Source organism: Oncorhynchus masou, chromosome 7, assembly GCF_036934945.1.
Source record: "Oncorhynchus masou masou isolate Uvic2021 chromosome 7, UVic_Omas_1.1, whole genome shotgun sequence".
Lineage (NCBI taxonomy): Eukaryota > Metazoa > Chordata > Actinopteri > Salmoniformes > Salmonidae > Oncorhynchus > Oncorhynchus masou.
Window position 1 is genome coordinate 7,625,240 of NC_088218.1, and position 26,771 is coordinate 7,652,010.

The window sequence follows — 26,771 nt, forward strand, 5'->3', positions numbered from 1 at the left end:
TTAGGGTTCCGACCCTAACAACGGATGGGACTGTTGGTAACACTCAGGGTTCAGTCCCTAAACACTAACGGGACTGTTATAACACTCAGGGTTCAGACCCTAACCACTAACAAGACTGTCGATAACACTCAGGGTTCAGATCCTAACCACTAACAGGACTGTTGTAACACTCAGGGTTCAGACCCTAACCACAAATGGGACTGTTGTAACACTCAGGGCCTGACCCTAACCACTAATGGGACTGTCGGTAACACTCAGGGATCAGACCCTAACCACTAATGGGACTGTTGTAACACTCAGGGTCCTGACCCAAACCACTAACAGGACTGTTGGTAATACTCAGGGTTCAGACACTAACCACTAATGGGACTGTTGTAACACTCAGGGTTCAGACCCTAACCACTTATGGGACTGTTGTAACACTCATTGTTCAGACCCTAACCACTAACGGGACTGTTGGTAACACTCAGTGCCCTGACCCTAACGGGACTGTTGGTAACACTCAGGGTTCAGACCCTAACCACTAACAGGACTGTTATAGCACTCAGGGTCCTGACCCTAACAACTAACAGGACTGTTGGTAACACTCAGGGTCCTGACCCTAACAACTAACGGGACTGTTGGTAACACTCAGGTTTCAGACCCTAACCACTAACAGGACTGTTGGTAACACTCAGGGTTCAGACCCTAACCACTAACAGGACTGTTGGTAACACACAGGGTCCTGACCCTAACCACTAATGGGACTGTTGGTAACACTCAGGGTTCTGACCCTAACCACTAACGGGACTGTTGTAACACTCAGGGTTCTGACCCTAACCACTAACAGGACTGTTGGTAACACTCAGGGTTCAGACCCTAACCACTAATGGGACTGTTGTAACACTCAGGGTCCTGACCCTAACCACTAATGGGACTGTCGGTAACACTCAAGGTTCAGACCCTAACAACTAACAGGACTGTTGGTAACACTCAGGGTCCTGACCCTAACAACTAACGGGACTGTTGGTAACACTCAGGGTTCAGACCCTAACCACTAACAGGACTGTTGGTAACACTCAGGGTCCTGACCCTAACCACTAATGGGACTGTTGGTAACACTCAGTGCTCAGACCCTAACCACTAATGGGACTGCTGGTAACACTCAGGGTTCAGACCCTAACCACTAACGGGACTGTTGTAACACTCAGGGTCCTGACCCTAACAACGAATGGGACTGTGGGTAACACTCAGGGTTCAGACCCTAACCACTAATGGGACTGTTGGTAACACACAGGGTCCTGACCCTAACCACTAACGGGACTGTTGTTACACTTAGGGTTCCGACACTAACAATGAATGGGACTGTTGGTAACACTCAGTGTTCAGACCCTAACCACTAATGGGACTGTTGGTAAGACTCAGAGTTCAGACCCTAACCATTAACAGGACTGTTGGTAACACTCAGGGTCCTGACCCTAACAACTAACGGGACTGTTGGTAACACTCAGGATCCTGACCCTAACCACTAACGGGACTGTTGGTAACACTCAAGGTCCTGACCCTAACGGGACTGTTGGTAACACTCAGGGTTCAGACCCTAACCACTAACAGGACTGTTATAGCACTCAGGGTCCTGACCCTAACAACTAACAGGACTGTTGGTAACACTCAGGGTCCTGACCCTAACAACTAACGGGACTGTTGGTAACACTCAGGGTTCAGACCCTAACCACTAACAGGACTGTTGGTAACACTCAGGGTTCAGACCCTAACCACTAACAGGACTGTTGGTAACACTCAGGGTCCTGACCCTAACCACTAATGGGACTGTTGGTAACACTCATTGTTCAGACCCTAACCACTAACAGGACTGTCGGGAACACTAAGGGTTCAGACCCTAACCACTAACGGGACTGTTGTAACACTCAGGGTTCTGACCCTAACCACTAACAGGACTGTTGGTAACACTCAGGGTTCAGACCCTAACCACTAATGGGACTGTTGTAACACTCAGGGTCCTGACCCTAACCACTAACGGGACTGTTGGTAACACTCAAGGTCCTGACCCTAACGGGACTGTTGTAACACTCAGGGTCCTGACCCTAACCACTAACGGGACTGTTGTAACACTCAGGGTCCTGACCCAAACCACTAACAGGACTGTTGGTAATACTCAGGGTTCAGACCCTAACCACTAATGGGACTGTTGTAACACTCAGGGTTCAGACCCTAACCACTAACAGGACTGTTGGTAACACTCAGGGTCCTGACCCTAACCACTAACGGGACTGTTGGTAAGACTCAGGGTTCAGACCCTAACCACTAACAGGACTGTTGGTAACACTCAGGGTCCTGACCCTAACCACTAATGGGACTGTTGGTAACACTCAGGGTTCAGACCCTAACCACTAATGGGACTGTTGGTAACACTCAGGGTTCAGACCCTAACCACTAACGGGACTGTTGTAACACTCAGGGTCCTGACCCTAACAACTAACAGGACTGTCTGTAACACTCAGGGTTCAGACCCTAACCACTAACAGGACTGTTGGTAACACTCAGGGTTCAGACCCTAACCACTAATGGGACTGTTGTAACACTCATTGTTCAGACCCTAACCACTAATGGGACTGTTGTAACACTCAGGTTTCAGACCCTAATCACTAACGGGACTGTTGGTAACACTCAGTGCCCTGACCCTAACGGGACAGTTGGTAACACTCAGGGTCCTGACCCTAACCACTAACAGAACTGTCGGTAACACTCAGGTTCCTGACCCTAACCACTAACGGGACTGTTGGTAACACTCAAGGTCCTGACCCTAACCACTAACGGGACTGTTGGTAACACTCAAGGTCCTGACCCTAACGGGACTGTTGGTAACACTCAGGGTTCAGACCCTAACCACTAATGGGACTGTTGTAACACTCAGGGTTCAGACCCTAACCACTAATGGGACTGTTGTAACACTCAGGGTCCTGACCCTAACCACTAACGGGACTGTTGGTAACACTCAGGGTTCAGACCCTAACCACTAATGGGACTGTTGTAACACTCAGGGTTCAGACCCTAACCACTAATGGGACTGTTGGTAACACACAGGGTCCTGACCCTAACCACTAACGGGACTGTTGTTACACTTAGGGTTCCGACCCTAACAACGAATGGGACTGTTGTAACACTCAGGGTTCAGACCCTAACCACTAACGGGACTGTTGTAACACTCAGGGTCCTGACCCTTACCACTAACAGGACTGTTGGTAACACTCAGGGTCCTGACCCTAACCACTAACGGGACTGTTGTAACACTCAGGTTCAAACCCTAACGACTAATGGGACTGTTGTAACACTCAGGGTTCAGACCCTAACCACTAATGGGACTGTTGTAACACTCAGGGTCCTGACCCAAACCACTAACAGGACTGTTGGTAACACTCAGGGTTCAGACACTAACCACTAATGGGACTGTTGTAACACTCAGGGTTCAGACCCTAACCACTTATGGGACTGTTGTAACACTCATTGTTCAGACCCTAACCACTAACGGGACTGTTGGTAACACTCAGTGCCCTGACCCTAACGGGACTGTTGGTAACACTCAGGGTTCAGACCCTAACCACTAACAGGACTGTTATAGCACTCAGGGTCCTGACCCTAACCACTAACGGGACTGTTGGTAACACTCAGGGTTCAGACCCTAACCACTAACAGGACTGTTGGTAACACTCAGGGTTCAGACCCTAACCACTAACAGGACTGTTGGTAACACTCAGGGTCCTGACCCTAACCACTAATGGGACTGTTGGTAACACTCAGGGTTCAGACCCTAACCACTAATGGGACTGTTGGTAACACTCAAGGTTCAGACCCTAACAACTAACAGGACTGTTGGTAACACTCAGGGTCCTGACCCTAACAACTAACGGGACTGTTGGTAACACTCAGGGTTCAGACCCTAACCACTAACAGGACTGTTGGTAACACTCAGGGTCCTGATCCTAACCACTAATGGGACTGTTGGTAACACTCAGGGCTCAGACCCTAACCACTAATGGGACTGTTGGTAACACTCAGGGTTCAGACCCTAACCACTAACGGGACTGTTGTAACACTCAGGGTTCCGACCCTAACAACGAATGGGACTGTTGGTAACACACAGGGTCCTGACCCTAACCACTAACAGGCCTGTTGGTAACACTCAGGGTTCAGACCCTAACCACTAACTGGACTGTTATAACACTCAGGGTCCTGACCCTAACCACTAATGGGACTGTTGTAACACTCAGGATTCAGACCCTAATCACTAACGGGACTGTTGGTAACACTAAGGGTTCAGACCCTAACCACTAATGGGACTGTTGTAACACTCATTGTTCAGACCCTAACCACTAATGGGACTGTTGTAACACTCAGGATTCAGACCCTAATCACTAACGGGACTGTTGGTAACACTAAGGGTTCAGACCCTAACCACTAATGGGACTGTTGTAACACTCATTGTTCAGACCCTAACCACTAACGGGACTGTTGGTATCACTCAGGGTCCTGACCCTAACCACTAACAGGACTGTTGTAACACTTAGGGTTCCGACCCTAACAACGAATGGGACTGTTGTAACACTCAGGGTTCAGACCCTAACCACTAATGGGACTGTTGGTAATACTCAGGGTTCAGACACTAACCACTAATGGGACTGTTGTAACACTCAGGGTTCAGACCCTAACCACTTATGCGACTGTTGTAACACTCATTGTTCAGACCCTAACAACGAATGGGACTGTTGTAACACTCAGGGTCCTGACCCTAACCACTAACGGGACTGTTGTAACACTTAGGGTTCCGACCCTAACAACGGATGGGACTGTTGGTAACACTCAGGGTTCAGTCCCTAAACACTAACGGGACTGTTATAACACTCAGGGTTCAGACACTAACCACTAACAAGACTGTCGGTAACACTCAGGGTTCAGATCCTAACCACTAACAGGACTGTTGTAACACTCAGGGTTCAGACCCTAACCACAAATGGGACTGTTGTAACACTCAGGGCCTGACCCTAACCACTAATGGGACTGTCGGTAACACTCAGGGATCAGACCCTAACCACTAATGGGACTGTTGTAACACTCAGGGTCCTGACCCAAACCACTAACAGGACTGTTGGTAATACTCAGTGTTCAGACACTAACCACTAATGGGACTGTTGTAACACTCAGGGTTCAGACCCTAACCACTTATGGGACTGTTGTAACACTCATTGTTCAGACCCTAACCACTAACGGGACTGTTGGTAACACTCAGTGCCCTGACCCTAACGGGACTGTTGGTAACACTCAGGGTTCAGACCCTAACCACTAACAGGACTGTTATAGCACTCAGGGTCCTGACCCTAACAACTAACAGGACTGTTGGTAACACTCAGGGTCCTGACCCTAACAACTAACGGGACTGTTGGTAACACTCAGGGTTCAGACCCTAACCACTAACAGGACTGTTGGTAACACTCAGGGTCCTGACCCTAACCACTAATGGGACTGTTGGTAACACTCAGGGTTCTGACCCTAACCACTAACGGGACTGTTGTAACACTCAGGGTTCTGACCTTAACCACTAACAGGACTGTTGGTAACACTCAGGGTTCAGACCCTAACCACTAATGGGACTGTTGTAACACTCAGGGTCCTGACCCTAACCACTAATGGGACTGTCGGTAACACTCAAGGTTCAGACCCTAACAACTAACAGGACTGTTGGTAACACTCAGGGTCCTGACCCTAACAACTAACGGGACTGTTGGTAACACTCAGGGTTCAGACCCTAACCACTAACAGGACTGTTGGTAAAACTCAGGGTCCTGACCCTAACCACTAATGGGACTGTTGGTAACACTCAGTGCTCAGACCCTAACCACTAATGGGACTGCTGGTAACACTCAGGGTTCAGACCCTAACCACTAACGGGACTGTTGTAACACTCAGGGTCCTGACCCTAACAACGAATGGGACTGTGGGTAACACTCAGGGTTCAGACCCTAACCACTAATGGGACTGTTGGTAACACACAGGGTCCTGACCCTAACCACTAACGGGACTGTTGTTACACTTAGGGTTCCGACCCTAACAATGAATGGGACTGTTGGTAACACTCAGTGTTCAGACCCTAACCACTAATGGGACTGTTGGTAAGACTCAGGGTTCAGACCCTAACCATTAACAGGACTGTTGGTAACACTCAGGGTCCTGACCCTAACAACTAACGGGACTGTTGGTAACACTCAGGGTCCTGACCCTAACAACTAACAGGACTGTTGGTAACACTCAGGGTCCTGACCCTAACAACTAACGGGACTGTTGGTAACACTCAGGGTTCAGACCCTAACCACTAACAGGACTGTTGGTAACACTCAGGGTCCTGACCCTAACCACTAATGGGACTGTTGGTAACACTCAGGGTTCTGACCCTAACCACTAACGGGACTGTTGTAACACTCAGGGTTCTGACCCTAACCACTAACAGGACTGTTGGTAACACTCAGGGTTCAGACCCTAACCACTAATGGGACTGTTGTAACACTCAGGGTCCTGACCCTAACCACTAATGGGACTGTCGGTAACACTCAAGGTTCAGACCCTAACAACTAACAGGACTGTTGGTAACACTCAGGGTCCTGACCCTAACAACTAACGGGACTGTTGGTAACACTCAGGGTTCAGACCCTAACCACTAACAGGACTGTTGGTAACACTCAGGGTCCTGACCCTAACCACTAATGGGACTGTTGGTAACACTCAGTGCTCAGACCCTAACCACTAATGGGACTGCTGGTAACACTCAGGGTTCAGACCCTAACCACTAACGGGACTGTTGTAACACTCAGGGTCCTGACCCTAACAACGAATGGGACTGTGGGTAACACTCAGGGTTCAGACCCTAACCACTAATGGGACTGTTGGTAACACACAGGGTCCTGACCCTAACCACTAACGGGACTGTTGTTACACTTAGGGTTCCGACCCTAACAATGAATGGGACTGTTGGTAACACTCAGTGTTCAGACCCTAACCACTAATGGGACTGTTGGTAAGACTCAGGGTTCAGACCCTAACCATTAACAGGACTGTTGGTAACACTCAGGGTCCTGACCCTAACAACTAACGGGACTGTTGGTAACACTCAGGATCCTGACCCTAACCACTAACGGGACTGTTGGTAACACTCAAGGTCCTGACCCTAACGGGACTGTTGGTAACACTCAGGGTTCAGACCCTAACCACTAACAGGACTGTTGGTAACACTCAGGGTTCAGACCCTAACCACTAACAGGACTGTTGGTAACACTCAGGGTCCTGACCCTAACCACTAATGGGACTGTTGGTAACACTCATTGTTCAGACCCTAACCACTAACAGGACTGTCGGGAACACTAAGGGTTCAGACCCTAACCACTAACGGGACTGTTGTAACACTCAGGGTTCTGACCCTAACCACTAACAGGACTGTTGGTAACACTCAGGGTTCAGACCCTAACCACTAATGGGACTGTTGTAACACTCAGGGTCCTGACCCTAACCACTAACGGGACTGTTGGTAACACTCAAGGTCCTGACCCTAACGGGACTGTTGTAACACTCAGGGTCCTGACCCTAACCACTAACGGGACTGTTGTAACACTCAGGGTCCTGACCCAAACCACTAACAGGACTGTTGGTAATACTCAGGGTTCAGACCCTAACCACTAATGGGACTGTTGTAACACTCAGGGTTCAGACCCTAACCACTAACAGGACTGTTGGTAACACTCAGGGTCCTGACCCTAACCACTAACGGGACTGTTGGTAAGACTCAGGGTTCAGACCCTAACCACTAACAGGACTGTTGGTAACACTCAGGGTCCTGACCCTAACCACTAATGGGACTGTTGGTAACACTCAGGGTTCAGACCCTAACCACTAATGGGACTGTTGGTAACACTCAGGGTTCAGACCCTAACCACTAATGGGACTGTTGTAACACTCAGGGTCCTGACCCTAACAACTAACAGGACTGTCTGTAACACTCAGGGTTCAGACCCTAACCCCTAACAGGACTGTTGGTAACACTCAGGGTTCAGACCCTAACCACTAATGGGACTGTTGTAACACTCAGGTTTCAGACCCTAATCACTAACGGGACTGTTGGTAACACACAGTGCCCTGACCCTAACGGGACAGTTGGTAACACTCAGGGTCCTGACCCTAACCACTAACAGAACTGTCGGTAACACTCAGGTTCCTGACCCTAACCACTAACGGGACTGTTGGTAACACTCAAGGTCCTGACCCTAACCACTAACGGGACTGTTGGTAACACTCAAGGTCCTGACCCTAACGGGACTGTTGGTAACACTCAGGGTTCAGACCCTAACCACTAATGGGACTGTTGTAACACTCAGGGTTCAGACCCTAACCACTAATGGGACTGTTGTAACACTCAGGGTCCTGACCCTAACCACTAACGGGACTGTTGGTAACACTCAGGGTTCAGACCCTAACCACTAATGGGACTGTTGTAACACTCAGGGTTCAGACCCTAACCACTAATGGGACTGTTGGTAACACACAGGGTCCTGACCCTAACCACTAACGGGACTGTTGTTACACTTAGGGTTCCGACCCTAACAACGAATGGGACTGTTGTAACACTCAGGGTTCAGACCCTAACCACTAACGGGACTGTTGTAACACTCAGGGTCCTGACCCTTACCACTAACAGGACTGTTGGTAACACTCAGGGTCCTGACCCTAACCACTAACGGGACTGTTGTAACACTCAGGGTTCAAACCCTAACGACTAATGGGACTGTTGTAACACTCAGGGTTCAGACCCTAACCACTAATGGGACTGTTGTAACACTCAGGGTCCTGACCCAAACCACTAACAGGACTGTTGGTAACACTCAGGGTTCAGACACTAACCACTAATGGGACTGTTGTAACACTCAGGGTTCAGACCCTAACCACTTATGGGACTGTTGTAACACTCATTGTTCAGACCCTAACCACTAACGGGACTGTTGGTAACACTCAGTGCCCTGACCCTAACGGGACTGTTGGTAACACTCAGGGTTCAGACCCTAACCACTAACAGGACTGTTATAGCACTCAGGGTCCTGACCCTAACCACTAACGGGACTGTTGGTAACACTCAGGGTTCAGACCCTAACCACTAACAGGACTGTTGGTAACACTCAGGGTTCAGACCCTAACCACTAACAGGACTGTTGGTAACACTCAGGGTCCTGACCCTAACCACTAATGGGACTGTTGGTAACACTCAGGGTTCAGACCCTAACCACTAATGGGACTGTTGGTAACACTCAAGGTTCAGACCCTAACAACTAACAGGACTGTTGGTAACACTCAGGGTCCTGACCCTAACAACTAACGGGACTGTTGGTAACACTCAGGGTTCAGACCCTAACCACTAACAGGACTGTTGGTAACACTCAGGGTCCTGATCCTAACCACTAATGGGACTGTTGGTAACACTCAGGGCTCAGACCCTAACCACTAATGGGACTGTTGGTAACACTCAGGGTTCAGACCCTAACCACTAACGGGACTGTTGTAACACTCAGGGTTCCGACCCTAACAACGAATGGGACTGTTGGTAACACACAGGGTCCTGACCCTAACCACTAACAGGCCTGTTGGTAACACTCAGGGTTCAGACCCTAACCACTAACTGGACTGTTATAACACTCAGGGTCCTGACCCTAACCACTAATGGGACTGTTGTAACACTCAGGATTCAGACCCTAATCACTAACGGGACTGTTGGTAACACTAAGGGTTCAGACCCTAACCACTAATGGGACTGTTGTAACACTCATTGTTCAGACCCTAACCACTAATGGGACTGTTGTAACACTCAGGATTCAGACCCTAATCACTAACGGGACTGTTGGTAACACTAAGGGTTCAGACCCTAACCACTAATGGGACTGTTGTAACACTCATTGTTCAGACCCTAACCACTAACGGGACTGTTGGTATCACTCAGGGTCCTGACCCTAACCACTAACAGGACTGTTGTAACACTTAGGACCCTAACAACGAATGGGACTGTTGTAACACTCAGGGTTCAGACCCTAACCACTAATGGGACTGTTGGTAATACTCAGGGTTCAGACACTAACCACTAATGGGACTGTTGTAACACTCAGGGTTCAGACCCTAACCACTTATGCGACTGTTGTAACACTCATTGTTCAGACCCTAACAACGAATGGGACTGTTGTAACACTCAGGGTCCTGACCCTAACCACTAACGGGACTGTTGTAACACTTAGGGTTCCGACCCTAACAACGGATGGGACTGTTGGTAACACTCAGGGTTCAGTCCCTAAACACTAACGGGACTGTTATAACACTCAGGGTTCAGACACTAACCACTAACAAGACTGTCGGTAACACTCAGGGTTCAGATCCTAACCACTAACAGGACTGTTGTAACACTCAGGGTTCAGACCCTAACCACAAATGGGACTGTTGTAACACTCAGGGCCTGACCCTAACCACTAATGGGACTGTCGGTAACACTCAGGGATCAGACCCTAACCACTAATGGGACTGTTGTAACACTCAGGGTCCTGACCCAAACCACTAACAGGACTGTTGGTAATACTCAGTGTTCAGACACTAACCACTAATGGGACTGTTGTAACACTCAGGGTTCAGACCCTAACCACTTATGGGACTGTTGTAACACTCATTGTTCAGACCCTAACCACTAACGGGACTGTTGGTAACACTCAGTGCCCTGACCCTAACGGGACTGTTGGTAACACTCAGGGTTCAGACCCTAACCACTAACAGGACTGTTATAGCACTCAGGGTCCTGACCCTAACAACTAACAGGACTGTTGGTAACACTCAGGGTCCTGACCCTAACAACTAACGGGACTGTTGGTAACACTCAGGGTTCAGACCCTAACCACTAACAGGACTGTTGGTAACACTCAGGGTCCTGACCCTAACCACTAATGGGACTGTTGGTAACACTCAGGGTTCTGACCCTAACCACTAACGGGACTGTTGTAACACTCAGGGTTCTGACCTTAACCACTAACAGGACTGTTGGTAACACTCAGGGTTCAGACCCTAACCACTAATGGGACTGTTGTAACACTCAGGGTCCTGACCCTAACCACTAATGGGACTGTCGGTAACACTCAAGGTTCAGACCCTAACAACTAACAGGACTGTTGGTAACACTCAGGGTCCTGACCCTAACAACTAACGGGACTGTTGGTAACACTCAGGGTTCAGACCCTAACCACTAACAGGACTGTTGGTAAAACTCAGGGTCCTGACCCTAACCACTAATGGGACTGTTGGTAACACTCAGTGCTCAGACCCTAACCACTAATGGGACTGCTGGTAACACTCAGGGTTCAGACCCTAACCACTAACGGGACTGTTGTAACACTCAGGGTCCTGACCCTAACAACGAATGGGACTGTGGGTAACACTCAGGGTTCAGACCCTAACCACTAATGGGACTGTTGGTAACACACAGGGTCCTGACCCTAACCACTAACGGGACTGTTGTTACACTTAGGGTTCCGACCCTAACAATGAATGGGACTGTTGGTAACACTCAGTGTTCAGACCCTAACCACTAATGGGACTGTTGGTAAGACTCAGGGTTCAGACCCTAACCATTAACAGGACTGTTGGTAACACTCAGGGTCCTGACCCTAACAACTAACGGGACTGTTGGTAACACTCAGGGTCCTGACCCTAACAACTAACAGGACTGTTGGTAACACTCAGGGTCCTGACCCTAACAACTAACGGGACTGTTGGTAACACTCAGGGTTCAGACCCTAACCACTAACAGGACTGTTGGTAACACTCAGGGTCCTGACCCTAACCACTAATGGGACTGTTGGTAACACTCAGGGTTCTGACCCTAACCACTAACGGGACTGTTGTAACACTCAGGGTTCTGACCCTAACCACTAACAGGACTGTTGGTAACACTCAGGGTTCAGACCCTAACCACTAATGGGACTGTTGTAACACTCAGGGTCCTGACCCTAACCACTAATGGGACTGTCGGTAACACTCAAGGTTCAGACCCTAACAACTAACAGGACTGTTGGTAACACTCAGGGTCCTGACCCTAACAACTAACGGGACTGTTGGTAACACTCAGGGTTCAGACCCTAACCACTAACAGGACTGTTGGTAACACTCAGGGTCCTGACCCTAACCACTAATGGGACTGTTGGTAACACTCAGTGCTCAGACCCTAACCACTAATGGGACTGCTGGTAACACTCAGGGTTCAGACCCTAACCACTAACGGGACTGTTGTAACACTCAGGGTCCTGACCCTAACAACGAATGGGACTGTGGGTAACACTCAGGGTTCAGACCCTAACCACTAATGGGACTGTTGGTAACACACAGGGTCCTGACCCTAACCACTAACGGGACTGTTGTTACACTTAGGGTTCCGACCCTAACAATGAATGGGACTGTTGGTAACACTCAGTGTTCAGACCCTAACCACTAATGGGACTGTTGGTAAGACTCAGGGTTCAGACCCTAACCATTAACAGGACTGTTGGTAACACTCAGGGTCCTGACCCTAACAACTAACGGGACTGTTGGTAACACTCAGGATCCTGACCCTAACCACTAACGGGACTGTTGGTAACACTCAAGGTCCTGACCCTAACGGGACTGTTGGTAACACTCAGGGTTCAGACCCTAACCACTAACAGGACTGTTGGTAACACTCAGGGTTCAGACCCTAACCACTAACAGGACTGTTGGTAACACTCAGGGTCCTGACCCTAACCACTAATGGGACTGTTGGTAACACTCATTATTCAGACCCTAACCACTAACAGGACTGTCGGGAACACTAAGGGTTCAGACCCTAACCACTAACGGGACTGTTGTAACACTCAGGGTTCTGACCCTAACCACTAACAGGACTGTTGGTAACACTCAGGGTTCAGACCCTAACCACTAATGGGACTGTTGTAACACTCAGGGTCCTGACCCTAACCACTAACGGGACTGTTGGTAACACTCAAGGTCCTGACCCTAACGGGACTGTTGTAACACTCAGGGTCCTGACCCTAACCACTAACGGGACTGTTGTAACACTCAGGGTCCTGACCCAAACCACTAACAGGACTGTTGGTAATACTCAGGGTTCAGACCCTAACCACTAATGGGACTGTTGTAACACTCAGGGTTCAGACCCTAACCACTAACAGGACTGTTGGTAACACTCAGGGTCCTGACCCTAACCACTAACGGGACTGTTGGTAAGACTCAGGGTTCAGACCCTAACCACTAACAGGACTGTTGGTAACACTCAGGGTCCTGACCCTAACCACTAATGGGACTGTTGGTAACACTCAGGGTTCAGACCCTAACCACTAATGGGACTGTTGGTAACACTCAGGGTTCAGACCCTAACCACTAATGGGACTGTTGTAACACTCAGGGTCCTGACCCTAACAACTAACAGGACTGTCTGTAACACTCAGGGTTCAGACCCTAACCCCTAACAGGACTGTTGGTAACACTCAGGGTTCAGACCCTAACCACTAATGGGACTGTTGTAACACTCAGGTTTCAGACCCTAATCACTAACGGGACTGTTGGTAACACACAGTGCCCTGACCCTAACGGGACAGTTGGTAACACTCAGGGTCCTGACCCTAACCACTAACAGAACTGTCGGTAACACTCAGGTTCCTGACCCTAACCACTAACGGGACTGTTGGTAACACTCAAGGTCCTGACCCTAACCACTAACGGGACTGTTGGTAACACTCAAGGTCCTGACCCTAACGGGACTGTTGGTAACACTCAGGGTTCAGACCCTAACCACTAATGGGACTGTTGTAACACTCAGGGTTCAGACCCTAACCACTAATGGGACTGTTGTAACACTCAGGGTCCTGACCTTAACCACTAACGGGACTGTTGGTAACACTCAGGGTTCAGACCCTAACCACTAATGGGACTGTTGTAACACTCAGGGTTCAGACCCTAACCACTAATGGGACTGTTGGTAACACACAGGGTCCTGACCCTAACCACTAACGGGACTGTTGTTACACTTAGGGTTCCGACCCTAACAACGAATGGGACTGTTGTAACACTCAGGGTTCAGACCCTAACCACTAACGGGACTGTTGTAACACTCAGGGTCCTGACCCTTACCACTAACAGGACTGTTGGTAACACTCAGGGTCCTGACCCTAACCACTAACGGGACTGTTGTAACACTCAGGGTTCAAACCCTAACGACTAATGGGACTGTTGTAACACTCAGGGTTCAGACCCTAACCACTAATGGGACTGTTGTAACACTCAGGGTCCTGACCCAAACCACTAACAGGACTGTTGGTAACACTCAGGGTTCAGACACTAACCACTAATGGGACTGTTGTAACACTCAGGGTTCAGACCCTAACCACTTATGGGACTGTTGTAACACTCATTGTTCAGACCCTAACCACTAACGGGACTGTTAGTAACACTCAGTGCCCTGACCCTAACGGGACTGTTGGTAACACTCAGGGTTCAGACCCTAACCACTAACAGGACTGTTATAGCACTCAGGGTCCTGACCCTAACCACTAACGGGACTGTTGGTAACACTCAGGGTTCAGACACTAACCACTAATGGGACTGTTGTAACACTCAGGGTTCAGACCCTAACCACTAACAGGACTGTTGGTAACACTCAGGGTTCAGACCCTAACCACTAACAGGACTGTTGGTAACACTCAGGGTCCTGACCCTAACCACTAATGGGACTGTTGTTAACACTCAGGGTTCAGACCCTAACCACTAATGGGACTGTTGGTAACACTCAAGGTTCAGACCCTAACAACTAACAGGACTGTTGGTAACACTCAGGGTCCTGACCCTAACAACTAACGGGACTGTTGGTAACACTCAGGGTTCAGACCCTAACCACTAACAGGACTGTTGGTAACACTCAGGGTCCTGACCCTAACCACTAATGGGACTGTTGGTAACACTCAGGGTCCTGACCCTAACCACTAACAGGCCTGCTGGTAACACTCAGGGTTCAGACCCTAACCACTAACTGGACTGTTATAACACTCAGGGTCCTGACCCTAACCACTAATGGGACTGTTGTAACACTCAGGATTCAGACCCTAATCACTAACGGGACTGTTGGTAACACTAAGGGTTCAGACCCTAACCACTAATGGGACTGTTGTAACACTCATTGTTCAGACCCTAACCACTAATGGGACTGTTGTAACACTCAGGATTCAGACCCTAATCACTAACGGGACTGTTGGTAACACTAAGGGTTCAGACCCTAACCACTAATGGGACTGTTGTAACACTCATTGTTCAGACCCTAACCACTAATGGGACTGTTGTAACACTCAGGATTCAGACCCTAATCACTAACGGGACTGTCGGTAACACTCAGGGTTCAGACCGTAACCACTAATGGGACTGTTGTAACACAGGGTCCTGACCCTAAGCATTAATGGGACTGTTATAGCACTCAGGGTCCTGACCCTAACCACTAACGGGACTGTTGGTAACACTCAGGGTTCAGACCCTAACCACTAACAGGACTGTTGGTAACACTCAGGGTTCAGACCCTAACCACTAACAGGACTGTTGGTAACACTCAGGGTCCTGACCCTAACCACTAATGGGACTGTTGGTAACACTCAGGGTTCAGACCCTAACCACTAATGGGACTGTTGGTAACACTCAAGGTTCAGACCCTAACAACTAACAGGACTGTTGGTAACACTCAGGGTCCTGACCCTAACAACTAACGGGACTGTTGGTAACACTCAGGGTTCAGACCCTAACCACTAACAGGACTGTTGGTAACACTCAGGGTCCTGACCCTAACCACTAATGGGACTGTTGGTAACACTCAGGGCTCAGACCCTAACCGCTAATGGGACTGTTGGTAACACTCAGGGTTCAGACCCTAACCACTAACGGGACTGTTGTAACACTCAGGGTTCCGACCCTAACAACGAATGGGACTGTTGGTAACACACAGGGTCCTGACCCTAACCACTAACAGGCCTGCTGGTAACACTCAGGGTTCAGACCCTAACCACTAACTGGACTGTTATAACACTCAGGGTCCTGACCCTAACCACTAATGGGACTGTTGTAACACTCAGGATTCAGACCCTAATCACTAACGGGACTGTTGGTAACACTAAGGGTTCAGACCCTAACCACTAATGGGACTGTTGTAACACTCATTGTTCAGACCCTAACCACTAATGGGACTGTTGTAACACTCAGGATTCAGACCCTAATCACTAACGGGACTGTTGGTAACACTAAGGGTTCAGACCCTAACCACTAATGGGACTGTTGTAACACTCATTGTTCAGACCCTAACCACTAATGGGACTGTTGTAACACTCAGGATTCAGACCCTAATCACTAACGGGACTGTCGGTAACACTCAGGGTTCAGACCGTAACCACTAATGGGACTGTTGTAACACTCAGGGTCCTGACCCTAAGCATTAATGGGACTGTTGTAACACTCAGGGTTCAGACCCTAACCACTAATGGGACTGTTGTAACACTCATTGTTCAGACCCTAACCACTAATGGGACTGTTGTAACACTCAGGATTCAGACCCTAATCACTAACGGGACAGTTGGTAACACTCAGGGTCCTGACCCTAACCACTAACAGAACTGTTGGTAACACTCAAGGTCCTGACCCTAACGGGACTGTTGGTAACACTCAGGGTTCAGACCCTAACCACTAATGGGACTGTTGTAACACTCAGGGTTCAGACCCTAACCACTAATGGGACTGTTGTAACACTCAGGGTCCTGACCCTAACCACTAACGGGACTGTTGGTAACACTCAGGGTTCAGACCCTAACCACTAATGGGACTGTTGTAACACTCAGGGTCCTGACCCTAACCACTAACGGGACTGTTGGTAACACTCAAGGTCCTGACCCTAACGGGACTGTTGTAACACTCAGGGTCCTGACCCTAACCACTAACGGGACTGTTGTAACACTCAGGGTCCTGACCCAAACCACTAACAGGACTGTTGGTAATACTCAGGGTTCAGACCCTAACCACTAATGGGACTGTTGTAACACTCAGGGTTCAGACCCTAACCACTAACAGGACTGTTGGTAACACTCAGGGTCCTGACCCTAACCACTAACGGGACTGTTGGTAAGACTCAGGGTTCAGACCCTAACCACTAACAGGACTGTTGGTAACACTCAGGGTCCTGACCCTAACCACTAATGGGACTGTTGGTAACACTCAGGGTTCAGACCCTAACCACTAATGGGACTGTTGGTAACACTCAGGGTTCAGACCCTAACCACTAATGGGACTGTTGTAACACTCAGGGTCCTGACCCTAACAACTAACAGGACTGTCTGTAACACTCAGGGTTCAGACCCTAACCCCTAACAGGACTGTTGGTAACACTCAGGGTTCAGACCCTAACCACTAATGGGACTGTTGTAACACTCAGGTTTCAGACCCTAATCACTAACGGGACTGTTGGTAACACACAGTGCCCTGACCCTAACGGGACAGTTGGTAACACTCAGGGTCCTGACCCTAACCACTAACAGAACTGTCGGTAACACTCAGGTTCCTGACCCTAACCACTAACGGGACTGTTGGTAACACTCAAGGTCCTGACCCTAACCACTAACGGGACTGTTGGTAACACTCAAGGTCCTGACCCTAACGGGACTGTTGGTAACACTCAGGGTTCAGACCCTAAACACTAATGGGACTGTTGTAACACTCAGGGTTCAGACCCTAACCACTAATGGGACTGTTGTAACACTCAGGGTCCTGACCCTAACCACTAACGGGACTGTTGGTAACACTCAGGGTTCAGACCCTAACCACTAATGGGACTGTTGTAACACTCAGGGTTCAGACCCTAACCACTAATGGGACTGTTGGTAACACACAGGGTCCTGACCCTAACCACTAACGGGACTGTTGTTACACTTAGGGTTCCGACCCTAACAACGAATGGGACTGTTGTAACACTCAGGGTTCAGACCCTAACCACTAACGGGACTGTTGTAACACTCAGGGTCCTGACCCTTACCACTAACAGGACTGTTGGTAACACTCAGGGTCCTGACCCTAACCACTAACGGGACTGTTGTAACACTCAGGGTTCAAACCCTAACGACTAATGGGACTGTTGTAACACTCAGGGTTCAGACCCTAACCACTAATGGGACTGTTGTAACACTCAGGGTCCTGACCCAAACCACTAACAGGACTGTTGGTAACACTCAGGGTTCAGACACTAACCACTAATGGGACTGTTGTAACACTCAGGGTTCAGACCCTAACCACTAACGGGACTGTTGTAACACTCATTGTTCAGACCCTAACCACTAACGGGACTGTTGGTAACACTCAGTGCCCTGACCCTAACGGGACTGTTGGTAACACTCAGGGTTCAGACCCTAACCACTAACAGGACTGTTATAGCACTCAGGGTCCTGACCCTAACCACTAACGGGACTGTTGGTAACACTCAGGGTTCAGACCCTAACCACTAACAGGACTGTTGGTAACACTCAGGGTCCTGACCCTAACCACTAATGGGACTGTTGGTAACACTCAGGGTTCAGACCCTAACCACTAATGGGACTGTTGGTAACACTCAAGGTTCAGACCCTAACAACTAACAGGACTGTTGGTAACACTCAGGGTCCTGACCCTAACAACTAACGGGACTGTTGGTAACACTCAGGGTTCAGACCCTAACCACTAACAGGACTGTTGGTAACACTCAGGGTCCTGACCCTAACCACTAATGGGACTGTTGGTAACACTCAGGGCTCAGACCCTAACCACTAATGGGACTGTTGGTAACACTCAGGGTTCAGACCCTAACCACTAACGGGACTGTTGTAACACTCAGGGTTCCGACCCTAACAACGAATGGGACTGTTGGTAACACACAGGGTCCTGACCCTAACCACTAACAGGCCTGCTGGTAACACTCAGGGTTCAGACCCTAACCACTAACTGGACTGTTATAACACTCAGGGTCCTGACCCTAACCACTAATGGGACTGTTGTAACACTCAGGATTCAGACCCTAATCACTAACGGGACTGTTGGTAACACTAAGGGTTCAGACCCTAACCACTAATGGGACTGTTGTAACACTCATTGTTCAGACCCTAACCACTAATGGGACTGTTGTAACACTCAGGATTCAGACCCTAATCACTAACGGGACTGTTGGTAACACTAAGGGTTCAGACCCTAACCACTAATGGGACTGTTGTAACACTCATTGTTCAGACCCTAACCACTAATGGGACTGTTGTAACACTCAGGATTCAGACCCTAATCACTAACGGGACTGTCGGTAACACTCAGGGTTCAGACCGTAACCACTAATGGGACTGTTGTAACACTCAGGGTCCTGACCCTAAGCATTAATGGGACTGTTATAGCACTCAGGGTCCTGACCCTAACCACTAACGGGACTGTTGGTAACACTCAGGGTTCAGACCCTAACCACTAACAGGACTGTTGGTAACACTCAGGGTTCAGACCCTAACCACTAACAGGACTGTTGGTAACACTCAGGGTCCTGACCCTAACCACTAATGGGACTGTTGGTAACACTCAGGGTTCAGACCCTAACCACTAATGGGACTGTTGGTAACACTCAAGGTTCAGACCCTAACAACTAACAGGACTGTTGGTAACACTCAGGGTCCTGACCCTAACAACTAACGGGACTGTTGGTAACACTCAGGGTTCAGACCCTAACCACTAACAGGACTGTTGGTAACACTCAGGGTCCTGACCCTAACCACTAATGGGACTGTTGGTAACACTCAGGGCTCAGACCCTAACCACTAATGGGACTGTTGGTAACACTCAGGGTTCAGACCCTAACCACTAACGGGACTGTTGTAACACTCAGGGTTCCGACCCTAACAACGAATGGGACTGTTGGTAACACACAGGGTCCTGACCCTAACCACTAACAGGCCTGTTGGTAACACTCAGGGTTCAGACCCTAACCACTAACTGGACTGTTATAACACTCAGGGTCCTGACCCTAACCACTAATGGGACTGTTGTAACACTCAGGATTCAGACCCTAATCACTAACGGGACTGTTGGTAACACTAAGGGTTCAGACCCTAACCACTAATGGGACTGTTGTAACACTCATTGTTCAGACCCTAACCACTAATGGGACTGTTGTAACACTCAGGATTCAGACCCTAATCACTAACGGGACTGTTGGTAACACTAAGGGTTCAGACCCTAACCACTAATGGGACTGTTGTAACACTCATTGTTCAGACCCTAACCACTAATGGGACTGTTGTAACACTCAGGATTCAGACCCTAATCACTAACGGGACTGTCGGTAACACTCAGGGTTCAGACCGTAACCACTAATGGGACTGTTGTAACACTCAGGGTCCTGACCCTAAGCATTAATGGGACTGTTGTAACACTCAGGGTTCAGACCCTAACCACTAATGGGACTGTTGTAACACTCATTGTTCAGACCCTAACCACTAATGGGACTGTTGTAACACTCAGGATTCAGACCCTAATCACTAACGGGACAGTTGGTAACACTCAGGGTCCTGACCCTAACCACTAACAGAACTGTTGGTAACACTCAAGGTCCTGACCCTAACGGGACTGTTGGTAACACTCAGGGTTCAGACCCTAACCACTAATGGGACTGTTGTAACACTCAGGGTTCAGACCCTAACCACTAATGGGACTGTTGTAACACTCAGGGTCCTGACCCTTAACCACTAACGGGACTGTTGGTAACACTCAGGGTTCAGACCCTAACCACTAATGGGACTGTTGTAACACTCAGGGTTCAGACCCTAACCACTAATGGGACTGTTGGTAACACACAGGGTCCTGACCCTAACCACTAACGGGACTGTTGTTACACTTAGGGTTCCGACCCTAACAACGAATGGGACTGTTGTAACACTCAGGTTTCAGACCCTAAACACTTACGGGACTGTTGTAACACTCAGGGTTCAAACCCTAACCACTAACGGGACTGTTGTAACACTCACGGTCCTGACCCTAACCACTAACAGGACTGTCGGTAACACTCAGGGTTCAGACCCTAACCACTAACGGGACTGTTGTAACACTCAGGGTCCTGACCCTAACCACTAACAGGACTGTTGGTAACACTCAGGGTTCAGACCCTAACCACTAATGGGACTGTTGGTAACACTCATGGTCCTGACCCTAACCACTAATGGGACTGTTGGTAACACTCAGGGTCCTGCCCCTAACCACTAATGGGACTGTTGTAACACTCATGGTCCTGACCCTAACCACTAATGGGACTGTTGGTAACACTCAGGGTTCAGACCCTAACCACTAATGGGACTGTTGGTAACACTCAGGGTCCTGACCCTAACCACTAATAGGACTGTTGTAACTGACCTGATGGCGTTCATGCCGTCATCAGGCTTCTTGCTCAAGTCGTAAACCTGGAGAGAGCAGACGAGAGAAACGGGAGGGGATGTTACATTCCATAGTGGCTGACTAATATCAACAACAGACATAGTGGCTGACTGATATCAACAACAGATATAGTGGCTGATAGACAGATATCAACAACAGACATAGTGGCTGACTGATATCAACAACAGACATAGTGGCTGACTGATATCAACAACAGACATAGTGGCTGACTGATAAAAACAACAGACATAGTGGCTGACTGATATCAACAACAGATATAGTGGCTGATAGTCTGATATCAACAACAGATATAGTGGCTGACTGATATCAACAACAGACATAGTGGCTGACTGATATCAACAACAGATTTAGTGGCTGATATACTGATATCAACAACAGATATAGTGGCTGATAGACTGATATCAACAACGGATATAGTGGCTGACTGATATCAACAACAGACATAGTGGCTGACTGATATCAACAACAGACATAGTGGCTGACTGATATCAACAACAGACATAGTGGCTGACTGATATCAACAACAGACATAGTGGCTGATATACTGATATCAACAACAGACATAGTGGCTGACTGATATCAACAACAGACATAGTGGCTGACTGATATCAACAACAGACATAGTGGCTGACTGATATCAACAACAGATATAGTGGTTGATATACTGATATCAACAACAGACATAGTGGCTGACTGATATCAACAACAGATATAGTGGCTGATATACTGATATCAACAACAGACATAGTGGCTGATAGACTGATATCAACAACAGACATAGTGGCTGATAGACTGATGTCAACAACAGATATAGTGGCTGACTGATATCAACAACAGACATAGTGGCTGATAGACTGATAGCAACAACAGATATAGTGGCTGACTGATATCAACAACAGACATAGTGGCTGATAGACTGATAAAAACAACAGACATTGTGGCTGACTGATATCAACAACAGATATAGTGGCTGACTGATATCAACAACAGACATAGTGGCTGATAGACTGATGTCAACAACAGATATAGTGGCTGACTGATATCAACAACAGACATAGTGGCTGATAGACTGATGTCAACAACAGATATAGTGGCTGACTGATATCAACAACAGACATAGTGGCTGACTGATATCAACAACAGACCATGGCTGATAGAGTGAGTCTTGGACTGAGACTAGAATGGTAGATCAACAGACCAAGACTAGAATGGTAGATCAACAGACCAAGACTAGAATGGTAGATCAACTCAGACCAAGACTAGAGTGGTAGATCAACTCAGACCAAGACTAGAGTGGTAGATCAACTCAGACCAAGACTAGAGTGGTAGATCAACTCAGACCAAGACTAGAGTGGTAGATCAACTTAGACCAAGACTAGAGTGGTAGATCAACAGACCAAGACTAGAATGGTAGATCAACAGACCAAGACTAGAATGGTAGATCAACAGACCAAGACTAGAGTGGTAGATCAACAGACCAAGACTAGAGTGGTAGATCAACAGACCAAGACTAGAGTGGTAGATCAACTCAGACCAAGACTAGAATGGTAGATCAACAGACCAAGACTAGAATGGTAGATCAACTCAGACCAAGACTAGAGTGGTAGATCAACAGACCAAGACTAGAGTGGTAGATCAACAGACCAAGACTAGAATGGTAGATCAACAGACCAAGACTAGAGTGGTAGATCAACAGACCAAGACTAGAGTGGTAGATCAACTTAGACCAAGACTAGAATGGTAGATCAACAGACCAAGACTAGAATGGTAGATCAACTCAGACCAAGACTAGAGTGGTAGATCAACAGACCAAGACTAGAATGGTAGATCAACAGACCAAGACTAGAGTGGTAGATCAACTCAGACCAAGACTAGAGTGGTAGATCAACTCAGACCAAGACTAGAGTGGTAGATCAACAGACCAAGACTAGAGTGGTAGATCAACTCAGACCAAGACTAGAGTGGTAGATCAACAGACCAAGACTAGAGTGGTAGATCAACTTAGACCAAGACTAGAATGGTAGATCAACAGACCAAGACTAGAATGGTAGATCAACTCAGACCAAGACTAGAGTGGTAGATCAACAGACCAAGACTAGAGTGGTAGATCAACAGACCAAGACTAGAATGGTAGATCAACTCAGACCAAGACTAGAATGGTAGATCAACAGACCAAGACTGGAATGGTAGATCAACAGACCAAGACTAGAATGGTAGATCAACTCAGACCAAGACTAGAGTGGTAGATCAACAGACCAAGACTAGAATGGTAGATCAACTCAGACCAAGACTAGAATGGTAGATCAACTCAGACCAAGACTAGAGTGGTAGATCAACTTAGACCAAGACTAGAGTGGTAGATCAACTCAGACCAAGACTAGAATGGTAGATCAACAGACCAAGACTAGAGTGGTAGATCAACAGACCAAGACTAGAATGGTAGATCAACTCAGACCAAGACTAGAGTGGTAGATCAACTTAGACCAAGACTAGAATGGTAGATCAACAGACCAAGACTAGAGTGGTAGATCAACTCAGGCCAAGACTAGAGTGGTAGATCAACTTAGACCAAGACTAGAGTGGTAGATCAACTCAGACCAAGACTAGAGTGGTAGATCAACAGACCAAGACTAGAGTGGTAGATCAACAGACCAAGACTAGAATGGTAGATCAACAGACCAAGACTAGAATGGTAGATCAACTCAGACCAAGACTAGAATGGTAGATCAACTTAGACCAAGACTAGAGTGGTAGATCAACAGACCAAGACTAGAATGGTAGATCAACAGACCAAGACTAGAATGGTAGATCAACTCAGACCAAGACTAGAATGGTAGATCAACAGACCAAGACTAGAGTGGTAGATCAACTCAGACCAAGACTAGAATGGTAGATCAACTCAGACCAAGACTAGAATGGTAGATCAACAGACCAAGACTAGAATGGTAGATCAACTCAGACCAAGACTAGAGTGGTAGATCAACAGACCAAGACTAGAATGGTAGATCAACTCAGACCAAGACTAGAATGGTAGATCAACAGACCAAGACTAGAGTGGTAGATCAACAGACCAAGACTAGAATGGTAGATCAACAGACCAAGACTAGAATGGTAGATCAACTCAGACCAAGACTAGAGTGGTAGATCAACTCAGACCAAGACTAGAGTGGTAGATCAACAGACCAAGACTAGAATGGTAGATCAACAGACCAAGACTAGAGTGGTAGATCAACTCAGACCAAGACTAGAGTGGTAGATCAACTCAGACCAAGACTAGAGTGGTAGATCAACTCAGACCAAGACTAGAGTGGTAGATCAACAGACCAAGACTAGAATGGTAGATCAACTCAGACCAAGACTAGAATGGTAGATCAACTCAGACCAAGACTAGAATGGTAGATCAACTCAGACCAAGACTAGAATGGTAGATCAACTCAGACCAAGACTAGAATGGTAGATCAACAGACCAAGACTAGAATGGTAGATCAACTCAGACCAAGACTAGAATGGTAGATCAACTCAGACCAAGACTAGAATGGTAGATCAACTGACCAAGACTAGAGTGGTAGATCAACAGACCAAGACTAGAGTGGTAGATCAACTCAGACCAAGACTAGAATGGTAGATCAACTCAGACCAAGACTAGAGTGGTAGATCAACAGACCAAGACTAGAGTGGTAGATCAACTCAGACCAAGACTAGAGTGGTAGATCAACAGACCAAGACTAGAGTGGTAGATCAACAGACCAAGACTAGAGTGGTAGATCAACAGACCAAGACTAGAGTGGTAGATCAACTCAGACCAAGACTGGAATGGTAGATCAACAGACCAAGACTAGAATGGAAGATCAACAGACCAAGACTAGAGTGGTAGATCAACTCAGACCAAGACTAGAATGGAAGATCAACAGACCAAGACTAGAATGGTAGATCAACTCAGACCAAGACTAGAATGGTAGATCAACTCAGACCAAGACTAGAATGGTAGATCAACAGACCAAGACTAGAGTGGTAGATCAACAGACCAAGACTAGAGTGGTAGATCAACTCAGACCAAGACTAGAATGGTAGATCAACTCAGACCAAGACTAGAGTGGTAGATCAACTCAGACCAAGACTAGAGTGGTAGATCAACAGACCAAGACTAGAGTGGTAGATCAACTCAGACCAAGACTAGAATGGTAGATCAACTCAGACCAAGACTAGAATGGTAGATCAACAGACCAAGACTAGAGTGGTAGATCAACAGACCAAGACTAGAATGGTAGATCAACAGACCAAGACTAGAATGGTAGATCAACAGACCAAGACTAGAGTGGTAGATCAACTCAGACCAAGACTAGAGTGGTAGATCAACAGACCAAGACTAGAGTGGTAGATCAACTCAGACCAAGACTAGAGTGGTAGATCAACAGACCAAGACTAGAATGGTAGATCAACTCAGACCAAGACTAGAGTGGTAGATCAACAGACCAAGACTAGAGTGGTAGATCAACAGACCAAGACTAGAATGGTAGATCAACTCAGACCAAGACTGGAATGGTAGATCAACAGACCAAGACTAGAATGGAAGATCAACAGACCAAGACTAGAATGGTAGATCAACTCAGACCAAGACTAGAGTGGTAGATCAACTCAGACCAAGACTAGAGTGGTAGATCAACTGACCAAGACTAGAATGGTAGATCAACAGACCAAGACTAGAATGGTAGATCAACAGACCAAGACTAGAATGGTAGATCAACTCAGACCAAGACTAGAGTGGTAGATCAACTCAGACCAAGACTAGAATGGTAGATCAACAGACCAAGACTAGAATGGTAGATCAACTCAGACCAAGACTAGAGTGGTAGATCAACTCAGACCAAGACTAGAGTGGTAGATCAACAGACCAAAACTAGAATGGTAGATCAACAGACCAAGACTAGAATGGTAGATCAACAGACCAAGACTAGAGTGGTAGATCAACAGACCAAGACTAGAGTGGTAGATCAACAGACCAAGACTAGAATGGTAGATCAACAGACCAAGACTAGAATGGTAGATCAACAGACCAAAACTAGAGTGGTAGATCAACAGACCAAGACTAGAGTGGTAGATCAACAGACCAAGACTAGAATGGTAGATCAACAGACCAAGACTAGAATGGTAGATCAACAGACCAAGACTAGAATGGTAGATCAACTCAGACCAAGACTAGAGTGGTAGATCAA

General features: G+C 47.7%; 1 protein-coding gene across 1 annotated transcript in view; it reads right to left on the reverse strand.

Moving 5' to 3' along the window:
• Window positions 1-26,771, reverse strand: part of LOC135543146 (solute carrier family 15 member 1-like) — a 109,801-nt gene that overhangs the window by 12,948 nt on the left and 70,082 nt on the right. The window contains 1 exon segment of the mRNA XM_064970226.1: window positions 21,517-21,563. Within this exon segment, the coding sequence (XP_064826298.1) occupies window positions 21,517-21,563 (47 nt within the window).